The sequence below is a fragment of the Nicotiana attenuata genome, unplaced genomic scaffold (genome assembly GCF_001879085.1).
Source record: "Nicotiana attenuata strain UT unplaced genomic scaffold, NIATTr2, whole genome shotgun sequence".
NCBI lineage: Eukaryota > Viridiplantae > Streptophyta > Magnoliopsida > Solanales > Solanaceae > Nicotiana > Nicotiana attenuata.
In genome coordinates, this window is record NW_017671653.1 from 63,626 (window position 1) to 89,668 (window position 26,043).

General features: G+C 36.7%; 4 protein-coding genes across 4 annotated transcripts; 1 reads left to right on the plus strand and 3 right to left on the minus strand.

The window, feature by feature from the left end:
- Window positions 1-3,606: 3,606 nt before the first annotated feature.
- Window positions 3,607-4,140, minus strand: LOC109209511. The gene is made up of 2 exons (XM_019372794.1): window positions 3,819-4,140; window positions 3,607-3,698 (listed from the first exon to the last, which is right to left on the minus strand). Exons 1-2 carry the CDS (start codon window positions 4,138-4,140, stop codon window positions 3,607-3,609), a joined length of 414 nt encoding a protein of 137 aa, XP_019228339.1.
- Window positions 4,141-7,165: 3,025 nt separating this feature from the next.
- LOC109209512 (E3 ubiquitin-protein ligase Praja-2-like) lies at window positions 7,166-18,139 on the minus strand. Its single transcript, XM_019372795.1, has 2 exons — window positions 17,789-18,139; window positions 7,166-7,678 (listed from the first exon to the last, which is right to left on the minus strand). The coding sequence occupies exons 1-2, from the start codon at window positions 18,137-18,139 to the stop codon at window positions 7,166-7,168; spliced, it is 864 nt and encodes a 287-aa protein (XP_019228340.1).
- A 2,626-nt stretch (window positions 18,140-20,765) lies between these two features.
- On the plus strand, window positions 20,766-21,673 carry LOC109209513. Its single transcript, XM_019372796.1, has 5 exons — window positions 20,766-20,863; window positions 20,957-21,172; window positions 21,237-21,329; window positions 21,429-21,545; window positions 21,644-21,673. The coding sequence occupies exons 1-5, from the start codon at window positions 20,846-20,848 to the stop codon at window positions 21,671-21,673; spliced, it is 474 nt and encodes a 157-aa protein (XP_019228341.1). The 5' UTR covers window positions 20,766-20,845.
- A 2,649-nt stretch (window positions 21,674-24,322) lies between these two features.
- On the minus strand, window positions 24,323-26,031 carry LOC109209509 (eIF-2-alpha kinase activator GCN1-like). Its single transcript, XM_019372792.1, has 4 exons — window positions 25,804-26,031; window positions 25,530-25,626; window positions 25,161-25,439; window positions 24,323-24,562 (listed from the first exon to the last, which is right to left on the minus strand). Exons 1-4 carry the CDS (start codon window positions 25,995-25,997, stop codon window positions 24,554-24,556), a joined length of 579 nt encoding a protein of 192 aa, XP_019228337.1. The 5' UTR covers window positions 25,998-26,031; the 3' UTR covers window positions 24,323-24,553.
- Between the last annotated feature and the right edge of the window lie 12 nt (window positions 26,032-26,043).

The following is a 26,043-nucleotide window of genomic DNA, read 5'->3' on the forward strand; positions in this document are numbered from 1 at the left end:
GGCATTACATTGTAACAGTACGTACCGTACTTCATGATGAATGAAGTCTTTTCTCTATCCTCGGAGTTCATCTTAATTTTATTATACCCCAAATAGGCATCGAGGAAAGTGAGGGTTTCATAGCCGGCCGTGGAATCGATCAAACGATCGATGTTGGGCAGTGGGAACGAGTCCTTTGGGCACGCCCTATTTAGATCTTTATAATCTACGCATATTCTTAGTTTATTCCCCTTTTTGGGAACTACCACCATATTGGCCAGCCATTCGGGATATTTTACTTCCCTAATAGACCCTATCTTGAGGAGCTTCATTACCTCGTCTTTGATGAATGCATGCTTTATCGCGGAGTGCGGTCTCCGTTTTTGCTTCACCGGTTTGTACCTGGGGTCGACTCTTAGTCGATGGGTAGTTATCTCCGGTGGGATCCTTGTCATGTCTAAATGGGAGCAAGCAAAGCAATCGATGTTGTTAATAAGGAATTGAATGAGTTTTTTCCTGAGTTCGGGGGTTAATCCCGTCCCATGTATACCTTCCGATCCGGGAGATGCTCGAACAATACGGCTTGATCCAGCTATTCGATAGTCGATTTGTTGCATCCGATTTTTTGGGGGCAATGAAGGTTCTGGGAGCGAGGATATCCTCTTCATCATCCTCGGGGGTTTGTTGGCTTTCCAACTCTTCTGAGGCAGAGTGTACAGAATTCGGTACCTCTTCATGGACCGCAAACATTTACTCAGCCGCATGTTGCTCTCCGTATACTGTCTTTATTCCGTCCTTTGTTGGAAACTTCATCACCTGATGCAGGGTCGATGGTACCGCCTTCATGTTATGTATCCATGGCCTACCGAGCAAGGCATTGTACCTCGCATCACCTTTAATGATGTGGGATTTGGTATCTTGAACTGCATCGGATATGTTAATCGGGAGGGTGATCTCTCCTTCTGTTGCTTCGCCGGCCATATTGAAGCCGTTGAGGATTCGGGAGCTAGGTATGACCTGATCGAGTAATCCGAGCTGTTCTATCACCGTTGATCTAATTACGTTCGCCGAGCTACCTGGGTCCACGAGTACACGTTTAATTTGGAAGTTATTTAAGAGAAACGAGATTACCAGCGCATCGTTGCATGGATGAGACAGAGTCTCGAAGTCTTCTTCGCTGAACGCGAGGATGTCCTTGGATGCGCGGCCCCGGGTTTGTCCTCGCGTTGTCGCAGAAACCTTTATCCGCTTTATCACGGGCCCCTGGGGGATGACGATCCCCCCGATACTCATATGAACGATGTGTTGAGGTTTTACCGCTTTGCTTCCCCTATTTGCCTCTCATTCTTCCCGGGTGAGGTTTTTCCGAGTGTCTTGCTGATTTCCTCGGCGTATACTCCTGTCCGTGTGGGAACTTACACCAATGTGTTGAGTGTTGCATGAGACCATATCGACGGGAATCGGTTCTGGTGCAACCTCAGGGTCTTGTGGTGGCAGACCATTACTTGGAACAGCTACACCATACTCTCTACGGCCTTTGAGACCGTTGTTGTCATGTGCGTTTACTGAGTTAGACATTTTGACCTGAAATTAAAGATTCTTGGACAAGAAAAAGCGTGAAAGATAACTTACGTTATGTATTAAACCAGCAGGAAAACGATCACTTTTATTCTTAACCCCACGGTGGCCGCCAAACTGTTTACCTTGAAAATAGTAATAACAATTAAATTTGATTTTATGGTTCTAAAAATATGTGATCTATTTTTATGCTAGTTGTTAGGTAATAGATGCTAAGTGAAAGACTAGAAAATAAGATAATAGCTTGAAAACGGCGTAATAACCAAACTGAATGGCGGGAAATCAGGGGCCCCGAGGTCGAGCCGGATGCCCTGCCGAGGGCAGTCGATGGAGGATTAACAGTTATGACAGCTTTGATGGAAGCCTTTTATGACCAATAATGAGCAATAAATGAAGAACAATAAATAGAACACAATGAATACAAGCAATAAATGTAAATGTTAGAATCAAGATAGTAAGTTTAAGTTAGAGAGCAGAGAGAATGTTCTTATATTGCATATTGTGTGTTGTATATATCCCCCCCTTACAAAATGACAAGGATCCCCTTTATATATGAGGGGGAAATCCCAATATGGCACATGCGTAACTATTGCATAAAATAGCCGGTACAACCACTCAATCAGCCTGGCATGGGTGTCACTGTTTGTGCAGGCATTGTCAGAAAAATACTGCTCCTAGGCAACTTCCCGCTTTCTTGCGGTAACCACTTGTTCATTCTGCCCCAATACCGGGCACGAAGAACCCTCGAAGACTTCGAACCCAGGGCTATTCTCCGGGCCCTTCGAAGTAAAATTACGTAATGCCTCGTCGATCTTGAAATTGGTCTTTCCGGTTTCAGCCGCATACACTAATCAAACAAATATATGTACACCTTTACATATATTATGATTCTCAAAATATTTCAAGAGTTAGTGTAAGACTAATTCATGTCTTACAATCTTGAAAAAATATTATTTCACATAATTTTAAGCATGCTATCAAAGTTATATACCAACTAACTAATTTTATTGCATGCTAACAAATATAAATTATAAGATCATCACATAATAAACAACTATCCTAACATTTGTAGAAACTTAATTAACAAATCACAAAGGATAAAATATTAAGGAGAAAACATTATAAGTTTGAGTGAGAGAAAATAGAAAACATTACTCTATTGTATTCCCCCGAGACAGTTTCATTCGGCACTATTTTTCTTTTATCATCTCTTATGTTTTCCTTGAAATATCAATATTATCGAGGTCTAACTCAATTCCTACTAGGCAGTAATTGCCCTGAAGATTTTCAGGCAACTGGGTCTCAAAACTTATTCTTTGCACCCCTTGATTCTTCATCATCAAAATTGATTCTTTTCCAACGCGAACCAAATGGGTTTGTTGGCAGATACACAGAACAAGTCACCATTTTTTATTTGGCCTTTTCCAAACTTCCTAAAATTTTGAACTTAAATTTCATGTCATCTAACTTCCCTTGTAAGTGACGGTGCTTTAAGAACCGATAAAAGGACTACTCTATCAGCTTATGATCATCCCATAATGATTGTAGTCATTAATTATATGAAAATAATGTCATAAAATAAATAGTGCGGAATATGAAAGAATTTATCAATACTAATTCTCATCTCTGCCTTAAAGCACCTTCACATGGCAACCATATAACTAAACCATAGAGAATTGACAATGTTGTCCCAACCTTTAAGAAGAATGATGAACAATAAAGTCATAAAGTCACGTGGGCTTTTTAATACACAAAACTTTGTAACCATGACATTCTTCTTTTTTTTTTTTTGTCGGAAAGTACTTATATTATAGGGAACTAAACAGGTACATGAGTACATTTTACAAGATGCATGAGAGGCATCATAGTCACTAAGCTTGGAATATTAGAATTTACTACAAAGACCTCCGTATGGGAATCATTACTAGAGAGATAGTTAGTACTAGATAGAATATTACTATTACACAAAGTAGTTTTAGCAGAGAGCTGTTGTGTTGAGTTACTGGAGCTGAATTTAACGAGCCTGCTTTGAAGTGTTCTGTTATGATCTCACTGGTAAGAAGGCTCTGCAAAAGATGGTGGTTTTCCAAAAAGTATGCAGCTCTCATGTGCATGCATGGCTCCATGTTTGGCTAAACTATCTGCAACACAATTTTGCTCTCTATAGATATGTTATATAGGAGGGCTATCCAGCTGTAAAAGTAATAACCTGCAATCGTTAATGATATTAGTGTAGTGCATAGTAGTTGAATTAAACATACCGATGATTCCATGTGCGTCTATCTCAATGATGATGGGTTTGATATGTTGTTGCACAACAAGTTTCAGCCCCATGAGTAGTTCAAGGAGTTCTGTCTGAACACTTGTACCTAGGTTTGATTTGCCGGCAAAACCCATGAACCAGTTGCCTTGGTGGTTTCGAAAAACTCCACCAATACCATATTTTTGCTGGGTAGATGAGCAAGACCCATCAATGTTTAGTTTGTAGTTAGTAGCATTTGCTGGATGCCATTTGATGTATAGAGGTGTTACAAATTTGTTTTTTAGTTTTTGATATGTTAAAAGGTAATATTCAGCTGTCATATTTAGTATTAAGGGAATATTTAAAGGAATTCTTTTATGATCTAAAGTATTCTTGTTCCTTATAATCCAAAGATGCCATAGTGCAAAAGGTAGAAATGTTGTAGACGGAATTTTATGAGGAGTGGATGATAATGGTGTATGGATAAAGTTATATAACCAATGTGTATTATCAGTTTGTTATGTAGTATAGCTTTGAGTTGGAAATGATAAGTTGAGGTCAACCCATAGCTGAATTGCATTACGGCATTCTAGAACGATATGAATTATTGTTTCGGGAGCCATATGACATTGTGTACATATAGGCAAAGTGAGGATACCTAATCGTGAGAGATACGTAGCAGTTGGAAGTCTGTTGTAACAAAGTAACTAAAGAAAGAAAGATATTTTTGGTGGAATGGGGAGTTTCCAAATCCACTTATAGGAGTAATGTGAAGTTAGGTATTTGTTAGAGAAATGTAGACAGATTTTACGGAGAAAATGCCATTTGTTGTAAGAGCCCAATAAATTTGATCGTAGGTTATGGGTGATAGAGGCATGTATATATCTGTGAAAGGGGTTTTTAAGTTAGTAGGTAGTATTAAAGGTAATTTCTCAAAATGCAATTTGTGATTGTAGTAGTAGTCAGAGACAAGTTTTTGCTCCTCATGACGTGGGAGAGGTCCAGTTATGCAAGTGCGAATTGTAAAATTTTGTTTAATCCGAGGATTAGACCAAAATTTGATATGTTGACCAGTAGTAAGGTTCCATTTACATTCTAAACGGCAGTAGGACCATCCACGCATTATATTCCGCCAAGTGGAGGAGACATTTCTTTTGATTAAGTGTTGTGGGCGTAAATAAGTGTGTAGGAGTACCGGTGCCCAAAGTTGATGTGAATTTTGAAGCAGTCTCCATGCAAGACTTTCATGTAAGGCTTTATTCTTTGTAACTAGGTTTTGTATCCCTAGGCCTCCTTGATCTAAAGTTTGTGTTACTTATTCCACTTAATGAGATGTACTTTTTTCTTTTGTGGAGTTGTACCCCATAGAAAATTTCATTGGTAGCGAGTGAGTAGGATAGTATATAGTTAGGAATTGTAATGTATTGCATGTGGTAATTAGGAATGTGGTTTAAAGTAGAACGAACTAATGTTGTCCTTCCTACTTATGATAGAAAATTGGTTTTCCAACCTGCTAATTTATTTTTGAAATTGTCAAGTAAGAATTAGTAATCCATTTTTGATGGTTTCTATGTAAAGATAGGGAATTCTAAATATCTACCAAATTTTTTCCTTCATTCATATGGAAGAGTTGTAGTACGGATGTTCTTGTATTGGTTGTGCAATTTTTTGAGAAACAAATTTTTGATTTATCAAAGTTGATAGTTTGGCTAGAGTGATGTGTAAAGTGAGTAATAGTACTAACAATTAATTTACAAGTGTTGGGTGTAATTTTTGCTGTTAGAATAACATCGTCAGCAAAAATAAGTGAGATAGTTGAGGTCCCCTTTTAGCAAGAGAGAGTGGTACCCAAGTATGGTAATCAACTGTTGTATTTATTGTGCGTGAAAGCATTTCAAGGCAGAGGATAAACAGATAAGGTGACAAAGGGTCACCCTGTCTTATGCGTCTCGTGGGTATGAAATATTCAGTAGGGTTTCCAATAATAAGAATTAAAGTAGATGTAGTTGTTATGCAAGATATAATTAATTTAGTAAAAGTTGGGGGGATTAGGGTGACTAAAGTATTATGTATGAACAACCATTCTAATTTGTCGAAGACCTTTTCAAGGTCCAATTTGAGAAGCATATTTAAATTTTTACCCTTCATTTTTTGGAATCTTCACATTCTTATCTTAGGATAGGCACAATCTTCGTTCATCAGTACTAGAAAATCGATTTCCTTTCACTTAATGCACAGAGACACCGCTTTGTATTCATGAAAGCGACGTTCGCATATTTCAGCGAAAATGTGCCGCACGCGGTAGTTGATACCATCTTTTAATCATTAATAAATTCCTTAAGATTGTTGGTATTACTGTGTTCAAAATCAGAAAATCAGAGAATCAAACAAACGTTAGTTCAATAAACAAATCGTAAAATAATTCCGAGCCCACTAAATTCACAGTGTGTCCTTAAGGAATTTAATTCCCTCACTGTAGCCCAAGGTATACAGATTAATTCCTCTCAGGATAGAACGGAATAACTATTCTGTGATAGCGGCACTTCAAATCATAGAACTTCAGCGAACTCAACAAACTGAGCAAATCACACTTGACTCTTATGTTTATTTAGAAAATAATGCAACAATGTATAAAAGAGGGGAGAAGATTTCAGATTTTCCATATTTGAAAAATGAGGCCAAGCCTCTAAATTTATAGACATAGAAAGGTGATATGAAGAGGTGCACTCCTAAAGGTGCATCTTTCATTTCTCATTCACACCCCTTTAATAAAAACGTAACAGTGTGTTATGGCTGGCAAGACCGAGAAAGAACTTGATTAATCTTATTAAGAGTTCTCCATTTCCAAATGTATGTAATTTTGACTAAAAAATGCATGTAAATTAGACCTATTGTTTTGATCATGAAAATGGTAAGTTATTGTATTGGGATAAAATGATTTCGTAAGCTGAACTTATACCTAAAGAGCCATCAGTAGTATAACTCTATATATAACATGGAGTCTTTCTTTCGGTTTGATTATATGATATAAGTACTACTCCATATGTATTCCTGATTATACCGTTAGGTAGTTGGAAAAGTTGTTGGCTAAATATATCTTCTTAGTGGAAACATAAAATACATGGTGATCATTTTCATGCCTTGCTAATGGACTCGAAATAATTGTCCTAAAACAACTTGTCTAACCAAGTCTAATCTAACGATACGAATTTTAAAATAGTGTACACAACCAAGTCCCCAATTAAATTGATCTTGCAAAAGAAAAAGAAAACTTCACATTGGTACAAGAATTTAAAATAAAATAATCTCTACATGCTATTAAATGACAACCATGTCAAGTTTTTGTGACAAGTTAACCAGTATATGTTAATGTTGTGAAGGAAAAATTGAAGCTCTGCACATGGGACAATCTTGCTTCCTCATTATCCATTGTTTGATGCAGTCCATATGATACTCATGCCCACACTGAAGTGTCCCTATGGTCTCTTCGTCTTCATATTCAGCTTGGCATATAGAACAAATTTCTGGTTCTTTATCGGTAATTACTTCAGTTTTCATGGGGTTAACTTCATCTTTGGGCACAGGAGCACGATGTATTCTTGTTTTCAAATACTTCAATATAACACCCTCCTCAGGATCAGTTAGATCATACACAGAGTCAAATTCAGAGCCGGTACTCAGATGATGATCAAGATCAAGTAGATCATACATAGAGTCAAAATCAATGCCAGTACTCAGATGATCACTACGGAAGGAGTTGACAGGACTAGCAAACGTTCTGATGAACCGAGAGGGATCACTTGTTGACTGAGAACTATGATTATACGGCGGATAGCTCCTATCTTGGGAGTGGCCATGCAGGTTATCTGCGGCAGCTGGCTGTAAGACCATATCCACTAAAGAACGTTCGCTCAAGTTAGTTATGTTAATTCCATACCTATATGGAAAAATTGTGTTTTCATTCAGGTTTTGCCGAGTCATGGATTCATCATCAACCCTAGGAATAGAAAATTGTTCTACGTTTCTTGAAACAGGCCGAGACGACGGATAATTTGCCCGTGGATTTGAACTGATCTGTAATGTCGTCTAGAAGAATGATCATTGACTTGTCTCGGACGTCGATGATTGCGATGATAATATGAAGAAGAATGATGTGTCAGATTACTCATGTTTTCTTTGATTAATAACTAAAGAACATGGTTAACAAAGTGGGGGACAATAACGTTCTTTGAGTTAATTTTTGGAGAGACGAGTAATACAAAACAACGAAAACAGGAATAACCTAATAAATTTTGAGCTGCAATGAAACTATAAATAGATGGCCATCTATTTCCTAGTTCAGTTGGGAATGTGACAGTTTTAAGATCAGGTTGCCTCCTTTCTATACCTAGGCTTCGATTATGATTACCGAGAGTTACCATATTACTTTTTTTGATTTTTTTGGATTTTTTTTTAATATTTTGTAGATAATATTCTTTTTTGTAGTTTTCTAATAAATTTATTTTTTAAAATAAAATCTGTTAGTACAAAACATCTGTCGCTTTTTTTCCTTACAATTATTATTTTTTATCTTAATTTTTTATATTATGTTTTTCCATTAAAATTTTTAACACTTTATTCCTTTTTTATTTTTGTTCTTTTTAGATAAATAACCTAGTCCTAATATTAGTACTGAAATTCTTCCTAAAAAATCATCAATCTATTATTATGGTTAACGATGGTTACGCTGTCACTCTTTTTGATTTTTGTATTTTGTATTTGGATATGAGTTTTTTGAAATTTTTAAAGAAATAAGTTAAGGCTTTTTTTAAATAAAAAACTTGTCACTCTTTTTTATCTTTTTTTTTTTTTGTTCTTTCTTGGTGAATCCTAAAATTTGGTATACTATGATAATTATGGTATATCAAATGTAAGTATACTAAGAATAGTAAAATTATCGAGATTCAACAGTAATTATGATATATCAGTCTGTAGTTTACCAAAAATATTGGGTATACCATTTAACGTACTCTAACAAAGTCTATCATGATTCAACACTAATTATGAGATACCAATATACAGTATACCAAAGAATATTGAATTCGTTGACCTAAGGAAAGATTCTAGTGTAATGGCAAAGGGGTTCAAAAATTGCTTTAGGTCACAAGTTTATATCCCAAGTGTGACAGTCTAGTAACTTTTTTAAATCCCTTTATCCAAATTCCGCTCGCAACTACAATAGCTAATACATAGTTGCTTGGATACATGACACCTGTACAATCATTAAAAGAGGATAGTATATGTTGACAGTGATTTATACAACATTAAGCTAAGCCCTCAAAAATATTATTTCTACTATTACTATACATTGGAAGTTATTATAGGCCACCTTGTTTCCTTCTTTAGATATAAGCTTCATAACTAGCATTCCAAGCTTAGCGAAGAGGGACATACAATCGTTGATAATGTTAGAATTCATGTAGGGCCAAAATATAAGGCGCCGTTTGGTAGAGTGCATAAGAATAATGCTAGTGTATTAGTAATGCTGGTATTAGTTATGCTTGCATTAGTTATGCTGACATATTTCTTATCCATTGTTTGGTTTGATATATTAAAGCATTGCAATTTTTAAAGGAATTGCTTGTTTACAAAAATGCCCTCAAAACCAGTCCATCACTCTAACTTTTTAAAAGAAACATATGTTGGGAAACATTACTATATGAAAAAGTTTAAAAAAAATTATTTGATATGCATACCTATATTGTAATATAGAACTAAATATACATTTATAAAAAAGGAATTATGCTAGGCATTTATTTATTTACTAGAGATATAATTTTATTTCTCACTATTTCAATTATTTTAAATAAACTTGCATTAATATAATAACTAGCATATTTTAATCAAGCATAAATTTTGAAGGAAAATTTTGTCTTTAACTAAACTAATGCATGCATTAAAACTATAGGTGTTTAATGGTCGGGCTGGGACGGGCTGAACAAAAAAAACCCAGCCCGTCCGTTAACGGACCAGGTTGGTTAGCGGGCTGGGATAACGGGCTGTTGGTGGGTTGGACATTTTCGGGTTATTTTGGGCCCGTACGGGTTCGGGCGGGTCGGGCTAGTATGTACGTGTGTGTGTGTGTGTGTGTGTGTGTGTGTGTGTGTGTGTATATAAAATTTTATTTTTCTTGTTCAATGTTATTGATACTTAAGTGTTTGCAAACTTTTAAGGCTTAGAATTAAACATTAAAGCTTTAAATTTTAAAATGTTAAAATTGAAATTAGAAAGTAAGTGGCTAAAAAAAAAATTATTTAATAAGACCAATAGGCAATATGTAAGGACCAAACTCCGAAGGCTTTCATTTTATATTTTTAATACTTCAAATTAATTTGCAAGTTCTTTTTCGATTTTTTTAATTTTTGAACTTGCAAATTAAAAGCTTGCAACAATTATAAGAAATAAGAAATAATACATCACATGCTTTGCATCATTTTTGTAAGTTCTTCCATGTCAACATGAGGTTCTTGATTTTCGGCACTGGTTGAATCGGAACCATAAATCATTATATCTCCAATTTCTTGGTCCTCCGCTTCGTCTACCTTGTCACGCCCTTGATTTCGCCGTTCTGATCTTATCCAATCTCTGAAGCACACTAGAATTTCCAAAGTATTTTATCCGGTTTGAGGTAAGTAACCATTGTGGATCTGGACCTGAGGGTATGAAACCCAGGTATTCCGTATTGTTTTGATAAATGAGGTGACACACATGCTATGTGACGAGCGTGTGGGCGTGCACCGGTAGGGATTGTGACCTTGGCTATTAAGCCGCGTATTTGATTTAAAATCTTATGATATTCCGTATTTTAGAGACTTATACTATATTTTGGGTTGTACGCCATGTTTGGGTCCTTGTGCCGACATGTTTAGACCCTTAGGGGTATTTTTACTACTTTCCTCACTCTACTTGATTTTAAAGCATATCCTCAGTCATGTTTTACCTGTTTATTGATTAAAATTCGGTTTCATTACTATACTTCTTAATATATGAAAATTGTTTGGTCTGAGTTCCCTGATTCTCACCGATATGCCCGAGTGGCCATGAGGTTAATGACTGAGAGAGGTTGAGGACCTAATGGTGAGGATTATATATACATTATGGATCGGGTTGCACACCGCAGCGATATTATATATGTATATTATGAATCGGGTTGCACGACGCAGCGATACTTATATGGATCAAGTTGCACGCCGCAGCGATATGTATTGGATCGGGCTCCGCGCTGCAGCGATTTGATGCTTGGGCTGTATGAGCCCCTCTGGAGTCTGTACACCCCCAGTGTGCGTAGTCGACTATAAACTATGGATCAGGCTGCACGCCGCAACGGTTATTACTATTATTATTATTATTATGAGATATCTATTGAGCCGGAGTGCTGAGTGTGAGTACCGAATGGCGAGAGCTAAGTCACAAGTGACTGAGAGGCTTGCATGAGAGGCTAAACTTATGAGTGATACCTTGCCCGAGGGGCTTGTTTATGACATTTTGCTGTTTTCACTCTTCCTTTATACTGAACCTCTGTTGAAAAATATTGAATAAATGCCTTAAAGGATTTTAATTGAAACTGGAGTTTTATGAGATAATTGATTATTGAACTGCAGCTTTGACTTGATATTTCTATTGAGATTTCATATATGATTTTAAATGCTCGTCGCGGCACTCAGACTTGATTTACTTAGTTACTTACTGAGTTGGCGTACTCACGTTACTCCCTGCACCTTGTGTGCAGATCCAGGTGCCCGAGCATCAGAGTGAGAGCTTCCAGCACTTTCAGAGTCGTATTCGGAGATCGCAAGGTAGCTGCACGGCGTTCGCAGCACTGCCTTCCTCCTTCCTATCTTATTATTCTGTTATTTTTAGACATATTATGTATTGTTCAGACAGTGTTAGGTTGTACTTAGAGGCTCATGACTAGTGACACCAGATTCGGGCTGTGTTAGTATGTTTTGTATTGGTTTTCCGCATATTTTTGTTGGTTTATATATTACATATAAAGAATTTGAGACTTAAACTGTTTTTAGAAAAATGAATTTACAAAAGGAAATTCGATGTGGTGTAAATGTTGGATTGGCTTACCTAGTACTGTGATAGGCGCCATCACGATTGGGGTATTTGGGGTCATGACAATAACTCACATTGAAAGGAAGAAGGAAATGGATAAGTAACATAAACGGAAGAAATAGTAGAGTGTGGCGTTGGACCTAAAATGGAAGGAGCCCTTTGGCGTGGAGTAAACAGGGGAGGAGCAGTGGAATAACTTCTTTGGTAGCCATTGTTGTTGCGTCCTCTGCCACACCCACCATAGGTATATCTACCACCATTAGAATTTGTTCCACGTCCACTTCCCACTACAAGAAATTGGATAATTAGTGGCGACATTTAGCAGCAACCTTATAAGTTGCTACAAAATGTATATTATCAGTAGCGACTTTAAAAGTCGCCATAGTTTGAATATATTTAGCAGTGATTATTTATGGGTCGCCTCTAAAGTGGCTAAAATTTTCACTCCCGCTAAAACTAAAATTTTGGCTCCATATTTATTGTGGCGACTATTGCAAAGTCGCCGCTAAATATGAATTGCAGCGACCGGGTCGCTCCTATTACCTTTTAAAAAAAGTAAACTAGCAATTAAAATAACAAAAGAAACACTAAAGGCTTGAGACTCCAAAGACAGAAGTGAAGAACACTCTCATCTCGAGCACTTCGTCTCGATGTCAAGAACAGTGAAACGCCCAAAATTCGTCCTCTATAGCTAGAAATCCCTAATTGAAACCTAAAATCGCTACTCTCTAGTTAGAAATCTGTCCAGATATAGAAATCCCAAATCGAAATCCCTCAAAAATCTCACCCAAATCGAAATCCCTCAAATCAGAATGTGAATTCGATTGGGTGTTTATGATACTTGCCTGAAACTTCATTTTGAAGCTAAATCTCAAGATTGGAAGCTGGTTTGACACGAGTTTTGGTTTGAATTTGTGAACCGAGTGTGCGAAGAAGAAGACCACTAGGTTCTTTCGATTCAAAGCTTCTTCAACTTCAAGTATTCAAGAACTTGATTACTGCTGCGGAAGTCGGCAAAGGGCAAGAAATATAAAAGTAAAATTTTAACAACTCAGGTATCTTAATATCCCTAATCTTTTAGACTCGGCATTTAGAACTATACAACTCCTTGCTAAGCTTTAGTCGGGTCGATTTTAAACTATTTCTGTTTGTACCCCATAGCGTGCTTCTTCATTGTCGTGTTCGAGATTTAAAGTAATAGTATGAAACTACGAATCTGATTGAATATTGTTAATTCCCTAAAGACTTGACAGTGATGAAGTTTATGTGGCCAGTTAGTATGATTTCATGGCATGCTGTATTGTTCTGCTGATTTCTGTCTCACCTCCTGTCACACCTCCTTTTTTATACACCTACCTCGAAGGATAGTGTATAAGGGAGTTTTTCCATTTTAAGTGACATTATTCGAATTGGGATTATTTATTTATTTCAGAGTCGCCACTTGGGATAGGTTTGGCTTTTGGTGTCCCAAGTCACCGGTTTTTCTTGAATCCCAAATCGAGGAAATTTTCGACTTTCCAAGTGAAGTCTGCGAACCAGAAATTCTGAATAAGAAATTCTGTTGACTCGTGGGAAGGTGTTAGGCACCCCGGGATCCCGTGGTTCTAGCACGGTCGCTTAAACTATTATAAGTGGCTTAATATCTGATTTTAATACATGTCATCCTATATTGCAATTTTAATATCTGATTTTACCGCTTTTAATTAATTTTTAGGAAATTGAACATCGTTTAAAACATGTTTTTGGATCACGTCACATGAAATGCACCCGGATCCTCGACACATTTTATTCAATATTTTGGGATTTGGATTTGGGTCGCATGAAATGCACACCCGAGTTTAGGAAGGTAAAATTATTAAAGAACGTGCCTAAAGTGACTAACGTGTTGTTAACTTTGCGGGAAGCCATGAAAATTCGCTAAATGGCACGTCCCGATTTCTAAGTATTTTAATGAAGTAATTAAAGAGGGCCGCGCAGTATATGATTTTATTTGGCGCGGCGCACCTCGTTTTATTTTAAAGGCCATCCTAAAAGGGACTATTATTCTCTATTAAGGATTGTCTCTAAAGGCCTAATTAATTAACATTATTAATAAACTACTATTAAAAGTGTTCAAGGAATTCGGGCCCCAAGATCAAGTCCAAATTTAAACAAGAGGGAAATCTCTTAGTTCAAATTTGCTACTTAACTTGGAAGGCCCAAAATTATATTGCAAATTAAACCAATGACTTCGAATATGACTTCAGGCTTCTAGCAATTTGGGCTTCGAATCCAGCCCAAAAGATAGCCGGATTGTATAAGAAGCTGTTCAAAAGGCTTCTGAACGGGCCCAACACGAGGGCAGCAAATCTGGGACTTGGGCCCAAACCGCCCAGGCCCTTGACTTAATGAAGTTAATTATCTTAGAAAGAGGGGGCCTGGTGTCAGTTCTGAACAATTATTGTATAATTGGGCTTCTAAACTAGCTTAGTTCCATTAGCTGGGCTACTCGCTATTAGCACAAATATAGCCACCTACTTTGGAAATTTTGGCAGCCTCTTTCAAGTTCAAAAATTGTCACAATGCACAATTATCTCGCTAGCTAAATGATCTAACACAATTGCAACGATTAAATAACTATAGTGACTGAAATGATTCAAAATGGCCCAATGTTACACCACTAAATAAACAGACTGTTCATGATTTAACTTTAGGGTAACCAAAACATTCAAAGCAACTAAACCCAACTTAAAACATTTTTGGATTGTATGTATGTCAAAGCCGACAACTCATTCTAGAATTTATTTTCATAATAACATTTAAACCTGTGTGATATGCGTACAGCATTCAGTAAACGTGGATCTAAACATAACTCTAGTTTAATATTCATATTAATATGCTATCAAGTTTTCAAACGAAATTAAGTTATACTACACAGCCCAGCAGTCCAGTACAAGCAGTCATAATGTGCTGATAAGCTAATTTTCATCACAACAGTCATAATATTCCAGTTCCAAACAGTCCTTAATTAATTACACATGAAAATCTGATAAAGTTCTGAAACTAGTTGAAATACAGTAATGAAATTCAACAGAGACAAACAGGCAGCACTTCATTTCATTTCAAAAACTTGAGAGCTACATGATGTGTACCTGGAATTTGAGGCAAAATAAGAAGATGAGAATCAGCCAAGCAACAGCAGAATAGCAGATGTAATTCAGCAGGAAATCAGTAGATCCCAGGTAAAACCATGAGTAGGAATAGAATGCAACAGATTTCAAAATCAAACTTCAAACTTCAATCAACTAAAACAGAGCAACTACAACTAGAACTAAATGATGCTGCTGCAAAGTGATCTCCAACAGGTGAATTGCAACTAATTTCAAGGCCTGAAAATGAATTTAAGCTAGGAAAACTAGATGAACAATGTGTGTGTTTTTTTTTTATTTTCAGTAATTTTCAGTAACTTTGAAGTTTGAATTTTCGACTTCTGATTTCTCTAAGCTCTGAAAACTTGTTTTGGAGTTTTTGATCTATAAACCTTCTAACTTTTTTTTGAATTTTTCCCTCTCAAAACTTTTCAGATTTTCTAAAACCTCCAAAACTTCAAAACTTGGCAAGGGGTATGCCTTTTATAGGCAAAGCCTAGGGCAACCTTCAGATTTTCATTTACACCCTAGGTCCCTCTTTTGATTTCAGATTTTAGCTAGTTAGTCCTTTACTTATTGGCTTGTTGGCCAAGTAACACTACTAAGTTCCTGAAATTCAAATTAGAACCCTCTTCTAGAAGGTTCTAGGGGGTTCTATTTTAGTTACTGCACTATTCTTTCATTGAACTACCTATATTACCCTTGAATTATTTCTGAAATTACTAAACTATGTTACTAACCCCCAGCCTTGTTAACTTGGTCAAAACTGACCATAGTTAGTCAATCAAGAGCTGGGAATATTCAGCTATACCCAAACAATTCCTAAAAATAATAGAAAACCTAACAATTGAACTAATCAATCAAAACTGGAAAATAACTCTAATTAACACTAATGTCCTAAGGCTAATTTTATTGCTGAACTAATGAAACAATAAATGAACAAATCAACAATTCAAAATGAAACTATATTGTAACAACAGAAAAATGAATAAAATCTAAAGAAAATCAACAGCAAACATGGAATCATTCGAGAACAAAATTAAAACTGTAACCCTAAAAGAAAACCTAGAAAAAAATCAGTAGCAAACATAGATCATATAATTGAAAACACACAGTCGAATCAAAATAAGAACAAACTAACACTATATGGCTGAAATCAGACCCTAAACTAAGACCCAAAAATAAAATAAAATAACAAAAATACCAAATAGAAGAAATAAAATCAAAATCATGAAGAACAACAGAAAAGGAGGTAGAAGAGGAATACCTCGAAATCGCTCATTTTGAATCTAAAATTAAGGCCGGCTTTTTGAGGTAATTGGACTATAACCATCCATAATCATGTGTTTTCAAGGGAAAACACACAATTAAGGGTTGTTATAGCCCCTTAAATCAATAAACCCCAACTGTTGAAAACTAGGGTTCCTGGTCCGGACTTTGATCTGAAATTCGAGCCACTGGAGGAAGATTCAAGGAAAACTAAAAAGGGATTTGGGATGAGAGGGTCGTGGTGGTCAAGGGGTATAAAAATGGTGAGGTTTGGGGGCGGCGCGCCACCGGAGAACAAAGGCGGCGGCTAGGGTTTGGGATTTTTGAGGGCTTCTAGTGATATTTGAAGAGAGACAATGGTGTCATGGCCATGAGGGAGGTGAGGGGAGGCCCTGGTGTGATTTTGGGACAGATTAGATGATTTAGGGTTTTGGTCGATCCCTTTGATTTAAGATTCGAGAAGTTCGGCTGGGATTTGACGGACGGGGTTTGGAGTTTTGGAAAGAGGAGAATGAGAGGAATCCATGGTGTATTTTTGGGAGCATTTGGAGAGTTGCCGCTGGCGGAGGCGATTTCCGGCCGGCGGCGGACGCCGGAGGGTGGTGGCGTTACGCCGGCGTGTATTAGGGTGTTCTGAGAGATGATTGGTTTGGGGGGTAGGGGGGCTATTCAGACATTTAAATACCAAACATCCTAGTTAGTTCCGGACCGTTGGATTGATGAGATCCAACAGTCAGGATTAAAATAAGCGAAACGGCGTTGTTTTGAGCATAAAAAAGCTGGACCGGGTTGGGGGCTCGAGTTTGGACTGGGCTGGACGGGTTGGGGTTGGTTAAGGGGTTTTAATTTGGGCTTGAATCACATTTGGCCCAAAACGTGGGTCTTTAATAAGACCTCTATTTTTGCATTTTCCTTTTTTTTATTATTATTATTTTGTACTTTATTATTATTATTTTTTTAGATTTCGTTAAATGCAAAATTAAAAATAACAAAGACCTAATTTAACTCTAAATTGATTTTCTAAAATTAACTGAATCCTAAGTAAAAAATGCAAAAGAACTGTTTTTGCTATTTTCTCTTATTTTTGCAATGTCAATTAATTAATAAACCTAAGAAAAATATAAAATTGGATCCTAAATGCAAATGTGCTATTTTTATATTTTTTATGAATTATATCAATTAAAAATGCACAAAAATGCAAACAAACACAAAATCATACAATTAATTCCTAAAATTCAAATAATAAAAGAAAAATCCTAATTTTAAGAATTCTATAGGAATATTTCAAGCGAGGCAAAAATCACGTGCTCACATCACATAAATATTAAAATCAGAGAAAAGATTTTNGTATTTCAAAAACAAAGGTGTTCAATGTGACCATTGGTTGTTTAATTATTTGAGTACTCAGCATCATAGAATTCTGGGCCTCTTTGATTATTTGTTCAACTTGAGGGTTAGAAAAATGTAGTCTAGGGCTATTAGAATTGTGTACCTCGGGCTTGTGCGCATAGACAGGAACAATGTCCTGCGAAACAATAAGTCGACCACTTGTGTTCTTGGAAAACTTTTGTTGTGTGCTACTGCCTGGAGCTTGTGGTTGCCAATTTTTTGATGTTGTGTTCATCAACATAGCTGCTTGGGCATTCTTTACCATTTTATCTAGCTCCGGATTGGAAATATGCATTGTTGTTGTAGCTGCATCATGTATTTTAGTTGTCTCACCAATGTGATTATCCCCCGTTGCAATCTCAAGTGTAGCACCTATGTCCTTTGCATTAATATTTTGCTTTTCAGTTCCTGTAGAGCTCATTTTTTCAGCTATTGTTCTTGTATCATTATCCATCTGTTGCTCCTTACTTTATACTACCCCATGTATTTGTTTGGAACTGTCAATGAACCAAAGATTAGTGATGCTTGAATCTTTATATTTCTTTTTTTGATTCTCTTCTGATGCTTGAAGCTTTATGTCTATGTCTCATTTTTGAAAGTTCTCTATATATTTTTTCTTATTAGACTTACAATGAATTTAGTTCGTGATGCTTGTAGCTTTATGTCTACATCTAATATGATACTGGTTTTCGCATCTTTTGTATCATTCTCTTCAACCTCCTTCTTCAATGGTACTTCAGTTGCAGCCTCTGTATTTTCTGGCTTAGTCTCAGCAGGTTCTTGCTCAATCTTCTCGCTAACTTCTGGTTGTTCAGCCAGTTTGTCCTCTACATTAGCAACAATTGTTTCCTTATTTTGTTCTGCTTCTGAAACTTCTTCTTCTTTTGCCACAACTTTATGTGGTTCATTGGCCTGTAATTCTTCTATCGTTGGTTTGTCCTACAGCTCTTTCTCAGATTTTTTCTGTGGAATTTCAACCTTTTCAGATTCCACCTTTGACAACATCAACTGCTTCTTCTGAAACACTATCAGCTTCAGGTTCAGGGGCGGATTCTTTATTTAATACTACAACCTCTTCTCTTGTAACATCCGAGGCCGGAGTCTCAACATGCTTGTTAACTTCTTCAGTAGCAGTGGTTGCTGGTGCTTGTTGTTCGGCTTTAGGCATCTCGGCCTCATCGGTTTTCTTTACCTCTTCTGTTATAGGCTTCTCATCCTCATCAGCTTTCTTTTTCATTTCTTTGATAACAGTTTGTGCTTGTTCTTCTGCTTTCGGTTTCTCTTCCTTATCACTCTTCTTTATCTCTACAGTTGCAGGAGATTCACTTATATATATTTTTTACTGACTCAACCACTGGAATTGGAGAGTCCTCTTTAGGTTTCAATTCATTATCCTTAGGTGGGGACACATTCTTTTCTTCCATTGTCTTAACTTCTTCATGCACTTCCTTCTCAACTTGCTGTAGGAAACATGATAGCACAAGAATTAAAGCAGAACAAAGAGAAGTACCAACCAAGAAAAGTAGCAATCTTTTAAAAGTTGAACCAAAAGAGTAAAAGAGGAAAAGAAGGTAAAAAGATGAAAAAGTTCAAGCACACAAGGCTTTCACTCTAAAAGTGTGGCCAAAGGATAATGAAGTTTAATGGATTCACGAAGCTTAATGGATCATCACCAAAGAAAACCCCTCTGTTGATTCCATAATGCTTCGTTAAGAAACAAATTGTACTAGTCTCATTAATGTCGTCACTGACAAGCTTAATGGATCATCACCAAAGAAAACCCCTCTGTTGATTCCATAATGCTTCGTTAAGAAACAAATTGTACTAGTCTCATTAATGTCGTCACTGACCATTGTTACAAGAAGAAATAAGGTTAAGCTTTAAAAACAAAAGTGACAGAAGAAAGCTTCTAAATTTTATTGCTTTAGGACAATCATGCTGTCTATGACAATTATGCTGCTAAATTGTTGAGTGTTTAATGTTATTTGGTAAGCTTAATAAAGGGCCATCCAAGTTATAAAATAACTGCAGCCTTCATGGAAAGGTCCATTGTCTGTATGTACATGCACGAACACCTTTTCTGCACCTGTCAGACATACAGCAAATTTAGGTGTTCTGGTGATTCAAGCAATTATGGAACTGGTGCATCCTAATACCTTACCATTTGCTTTCGCCGATCTAATAGCATAATGTAACATGTTTCTTTCAATACCCAGCCTTCGAGTAGATTTGGAAACACATAAGTTTGCAATATAACCATATCTGTTGGAGGATCTTGTTTCAAGGTTGCAGAAAACTTAGGCATTCACCCTTTCCTGTGGAAGAGAATAGAACCCTTTCACTCTTAAGTACTGTATGTCTGATGTTCTTTTCTTCATCCCTCACCTGTTGATGTCAACAGAATAGAGTGATTAAAATTCTCTAATGATATATATAGCAGATATTGTGTGTTTTATTAAACTAATGAAGTGAAGAAGTATATATAAAGCTTGCCTTGAAAGAATGAAGTAAAATTAGTGAATTAATATTTTCTCTATTCTGATCAATCATTTTCTTTGTATGTTTTATTGCAGGAAATGAGAGGAATTGGACGAGGAAAACGTGGGAGAGGCGGGACGAGCTGTGGTCGTGAAAATTTTTAAGGACGTGGCAATTCTGGAGCAACGTCTCAGCCACACATACAGACCGGACGAGTATCTGATGCATCTGTAGAGATAGGACAACCAGGTAACCCGAGTCAAGCACCTTTACAGTCCAGAAGAGTATCTTTAGAAACACAATCATCACGAAATGTAGCAGAAATTGTGCATTGCTCTCCAGAGGCTGAAAATTGTGCAAGTTAGTTTCTTTTCTTTGTTGTTTTGTGAAAATTATTTTTACTGATTGAGTGGAGCTACCAATGAACAATAGTATCCTTTTACTTTGCAGTTACTTCGGCAATAAAAAAAGAGTAAGAGGAAGAGGAAAATACAAATCTAAAAGTTTAGAAGTAAAAACTAAGTGTGGTGGCAAAATCAAAATTATGATTCCAGATGACATTGATAGAGCAGTAGGTTCTGGGGCTAGAGATATTGTTAATTACTGTGGTTTGATCATGAGGAGCACTATCTCGTTCCAAGATGGAAATTGGTAGAAAATAGTTCTGAAACACGGAGAAGTAATGTGGTTAAAGGTCAAGGTAATAAACTACTTTCAATATTGTATTGACTTTGAGTTGCAAGGTTTATTTATGTGGTTAGGATATTGAATATAATGTTACATTTATTGTCAGGATAAATTTGAAGTTTGCAGCGCGTTGCGAGAGCATAGGTTTCAGGCCTTTGTAATTAGCACTATGCAAAGGCTTTTTAGAGCATGGAAAGCTCGACTCAGCATTCTGTACTCTAAGTACAGTACTAATGAAGAAAGATTGTCTCATCGACCTGAAGATGTTGAGCTTGAGGACTGGAAATACCTAATACAATATTTTGGAAGTCCGGAATTTAAGGTATTAACTTAATACTTGAAGATTGTCTCTTTGAATGATGATTTATTAATCTGTTTACTTACAGGTTGTAAGTGAGAGGAACAAAAGAAATAGAGAAAAGCAAATAACTAAGCATACTTGTGGTACAAAGTCTTTTGCAGAAATAGAGGAATCTACGGTAAAAATATATTTAGTCCCCTACTATCACATATGATTCTTTGTTATTTACATATTTATATATTCGCTTATATATTTTTTCTCCGTAACTATATTTCAGAGAAATCCTATTACTGGAGAATTGGACACACCAGATAAAGTTTGGGAGAAACAACATACACGCAAGAATGATAGAGGCGAACTGGTGTGGTTGGATTCACAATCCCAACAAATTCATGTAATTATCTAAAAACACTTATAAAGTTCTCTGTTTCTATAAGTTTCATTTAATATATTTTATTATATTTTGATTTAAATGATTATGCATAAATGCAGAGTCAACTCCAGGAAGTTGTCGCTCAGTAACAATCTGAGGAGAACGAGCATCCCATGACTAGAGATGAGATTTTATCCTCCGTTGTTGGTGAGAGAACAGGCTATGTTCGTGGAAAAGGATACGGAAAGAAGCCTCCTAAAAAGAGTAACATTCAGCAGGCAAACATAGAGGCCAGCGTGTCTTCTGCTATTGATATTGTGCGTCAAGAGATGCAAGCCGAGATGGATAGGAAGTTGCAAGAAGAACGTGAACAAATGGCTGCTGAGTTGCGAAGAAATATGGAAATTGAGTTGGAAAGGAAGTTGGCAGAGGAGCGTCAACACGCAAATAAGGAGAGTCAACACGCAAATGCAGAAGCAGACAAGAGGATCTCTCTAGAAGTGAAGAAGAAGATGCAGGAGCAATTTGCTAGTTTTTTGACCAGAATGCAACAACAACAGGTACTTGCTCCGCTCTTTCTTAACAAATAGAAACTGGTTTCCATTTTCTGCTGAAGTTCTTTCAGTTAAACTTGGCATCACCTTGAGATGTGTTATCAAATGAAACAAAGTAATAGTATAAAGCAAGTGATACTGCTAAGTTTTCTATCCCTAATTAAACGTTTCACATTCTGCAAAGAAGAAACTGAGATTGAAAAGGAATTTGTGCCTAGAACTCAAGAATCTTCTTTGCCTTCTTTTTTGGTGATGAAAGTATGAATTTATGTTAGAATGTATGAATTACCATTGGCGATATCGAGCAAGAGATCAGCAAGATTAATAGTGATGGATGTGGAAAAACCAACAGAGGAGAAGTATTCCAAGGCAGTAGATGCAGGACCATAGTAAATAGGGCAGCCCTCAGAAAGCAAGACTACCTTATCAAACATATGGTAAAGCCTACTAGATGGCTGGTGGATTCTAGTGATCACAGTTCTGCCACCGTTGGCTAGGCGCTTAACTGTAGTTAGAATCCTGAGAGCTGTAGTAGAATCCAAACCAGAAGTAGGCTTATCTAGCAATAGTAAACTTGGGTTGATTAGCATTTCTTGACCTATGCTTACCCTTTTTTTCTCCCCACCTGATATCCCTCTAAATAATGGTCCTCCAATCCTTGTTCTAACGGTGTGGAGCAAGTGTGGAAATTCTGATGCCATGACTAGGACAGTTTTGGATCATTTCTTTATTTTTCATAACTAAGAAGTTTCAGTCAGGCCCTCATTGAAGCTGGCTTTGAAGAACTTGAATGTTTGATCTTCTTCACACTTTAATGTCTCGGATCTGTCTTGAAATTACGGAGTCAACCATTGATACTCTTTCTCTATGCAACCTCTTACGCAAGCGTTTTAGTGTGAATAGTGCTGCAGATTATTTTTTTTGAAACTCTTGCTCCGCTCCTGCACCTGTTCTGCTCTTTGTTGAGTATTTGTTCTAGCTGCTCTTGAGTTTTGATCTTCTAGCTGCTCTTTGTTCTGCTCTTTACATGGGATATCTTGGTAAGATTGATTTTGTGAACTGGAAAGTTCTAATGATTGAGCAAGTACTTTAGAACTGGAAAGTACATTTGTGTCATTTATAGAACTGGCTAGCTGCTCTTTGTTCTGCTCATCTATTTATGTCATTTACATTTGTGTGGTCTGCGCCATGCATTTCTTTAGTAAGGAGGAAACAGTAAAAAATGTGAATTCACCTGACAAAGAAGATGAGTTGGATAACGATATTGGGGTTGCATTGTTAGGGTGTGTTGATGAGTAAAAGTGTTCTGAATTATGTCCTAATGAGAAACAAACTGAAGTAATAAATTCCTCTACTTTTGGTACCTCATCATCTTACTGCAAGTTCATAAATTGTTTTCTTGGTGTTTTGGATTTTTCTCTTTACTTGCCAAGAAGGCTTACCATCCCTGTAGTTAGCTTCTGCCCTTTTTGCATATAAGATTTTCCTCTATCAATCTTATATGTTTCTAGTTGTAAATAAAGCTTCTACCCTTTTTGCATATAAAGCTCACTCCTTTAAACTCTCTTGAATTGGTCTATGTGTTGATGTTGCTGCTGATTTGAAAATGGTTATTTGGTTCAACTTGTCCCAATTAAAGTTGGCTTCTTTTGGTTGATGTCTGTGGTTGTTTTTGTCGACTTGTATTCTGCCACTGTTATAACTATCAGTTCTCTGATTCTTCACTTTCAACATTCTATTTGATTAGCAGGGACAAGGCACTTAAACAGTGGTATCGTTCAAGGATCACTACTAGAAATTGGAGCTATGGCAACCCTTCGAAAACCGTTACGATAAATAAACTAACCGTCCCTATAGGGCTAATGGGATGGATTTGGACGCGTTCCGGGATTCAGTGTTACAATAGGTCTATTGGAACGGTTATTTGCAACGGTTTCCAAACCATCTCCATAGATAGGGTATTGGAACGGTTTGGACTGCTACCACTATTCTATCTATAGGAACGGTTTCCCTTTCAGTTGGGACGATTATAAACCGTCCTGGTAAAATAATACAGCTGACTTTTTCAAGTCTTGCAACGGTTGTCATGATTTATTGCAACAATTATCAGTACACCTACTGCAACGGATATTATAACATATTGGAATGGTTATTAGGGGTTGCTCTTATTATTTGCTAGGTCTATTAGAACGGTTATATCTCTATTGCAACAAATTGTAATTTCTGATATTTATGGAAGCAAAATGAGAAATGATTTCTTATTCTATGAAATTGTTTACACCATATCCAACTAGCATTATCCATGTACAAAAACAAAATATGGATACATTGTTTGGCCAAACAATTCAAAAGTCAAAATAGATGTATTTGCTTACAAAAAGTTCAAAACTAAAATATCCTTAAACATAATAATAGAAAGTCTAACAACGATCAACAACACTCAAGTAAGAATTTCGTCACTGCTTTCATCCGCAATCACTGCACCTACAAAACACAATGAGAAATAATTAAACAAAATTTTTAGGATAATTGAATCACAAAGTAATTGAATGACCAATTTGATAACTTGAAAAATTTCAAACTCCCTAAATTCTTAAATTTTTTGGCAGAGTTTCCTTTGTAAATATGACTATCCCAAAATTTTCAACCTGCTCAAAACATCATTTGTAAATACAACTCTGTGACAGAACACTTAATTTGCACATAACAATGAAGAACTCCCACTGTCAGTCATGGAAATTGGAAAGAGAACTTAGTATTCTCTCTGCATCTCATTGCCTGTTATATAAGTGAACTGAGTTTAAGAGAAGTTATCACCAATTGCCTTGGGAGGGAAGGGGAAACATCGCTATCAGCACAATGGGATTGCTGCAGAGTTGGAGTGGTTTAGGGACTAGCATTGCTAGTTTCATATTCATGTGGGATATGATCCGTCGATACTGTCCCCCCGAGCTCATTCGAGCTTCAAATAAGTGGACAAGAAGAATCAGGAGCTTTTTCTACCCTTCCATTCAGATTTCCATCAGTGAATTCATGAGCAACAATCAGTACTTTTTTTATTTTAACTAAGCAATATTAATACCTGAAATGAGTTGGCCTTCTTTGTTGCTATTAGTAGATGGACGACGGATTGGTTGCAAAGTTGCTTGTTGTGCACAAGAAGCTTCTCCTGGAGAAGAGCCTTCGAGAGTTCAAATATGCTTGCAGCAGAACTTCTTATCTGATCATCATCGTTGTGTATTAAATCATTCAGGAGGGTGTACACCCGTGTTCTAGAAGCAATGCTGACACTTCCACCAGCATGCTTAATCACACCTTTCAAAGCAGTCAGAGTAGCCTCACGAATTCCAACATCTGATGTCTGTTGAACCATAACTCAATAGAATAACTCTGCTTCTTAAAAAGAGACGAATTGCGACAATAGAGAAGTAGAATAAAGTACAACTATCACCTGCACGCCAGATAACAGATCACCAACTAAAGGATCAACCCTGGTGCTGAGAGCACTAAGCTTCCCAAGCGCAAGAGCTGCACTAGATCGTATTGTCCTATAATAGAACTTGTATAAGTTTAAGGAATAAAGATCACAAAGAACTGAAGTTATCGCTTCAAGAAGTAATAGGTGTCATAAAGCAGTCAGAGAAAACAGATCAGAAAGGCATCAGTTTCACAACACATCATTTCCCCTTTAACAGCCAAAAAGGGTATACCACTATAGAACCAACCTCGTGTTATCCTGTAGACACTTGACAAATGTTGTTTGAAGCTGGGGAAGAAAAGGCTTTAGGGCTATTCCTCCCCTTCGTATTATGATGCTCAGAGTTGATAGAATTGCGCTCTTTACTTGCCAAGGAAATCTGTCACCTATAATACGAATCAAGGGCCTGCAATTGAAAGCATAGTACGACAATTTCAGCATACGCTGATTGACTTCAGAGAAAATGAAAATACAAAATCTAGAAAGT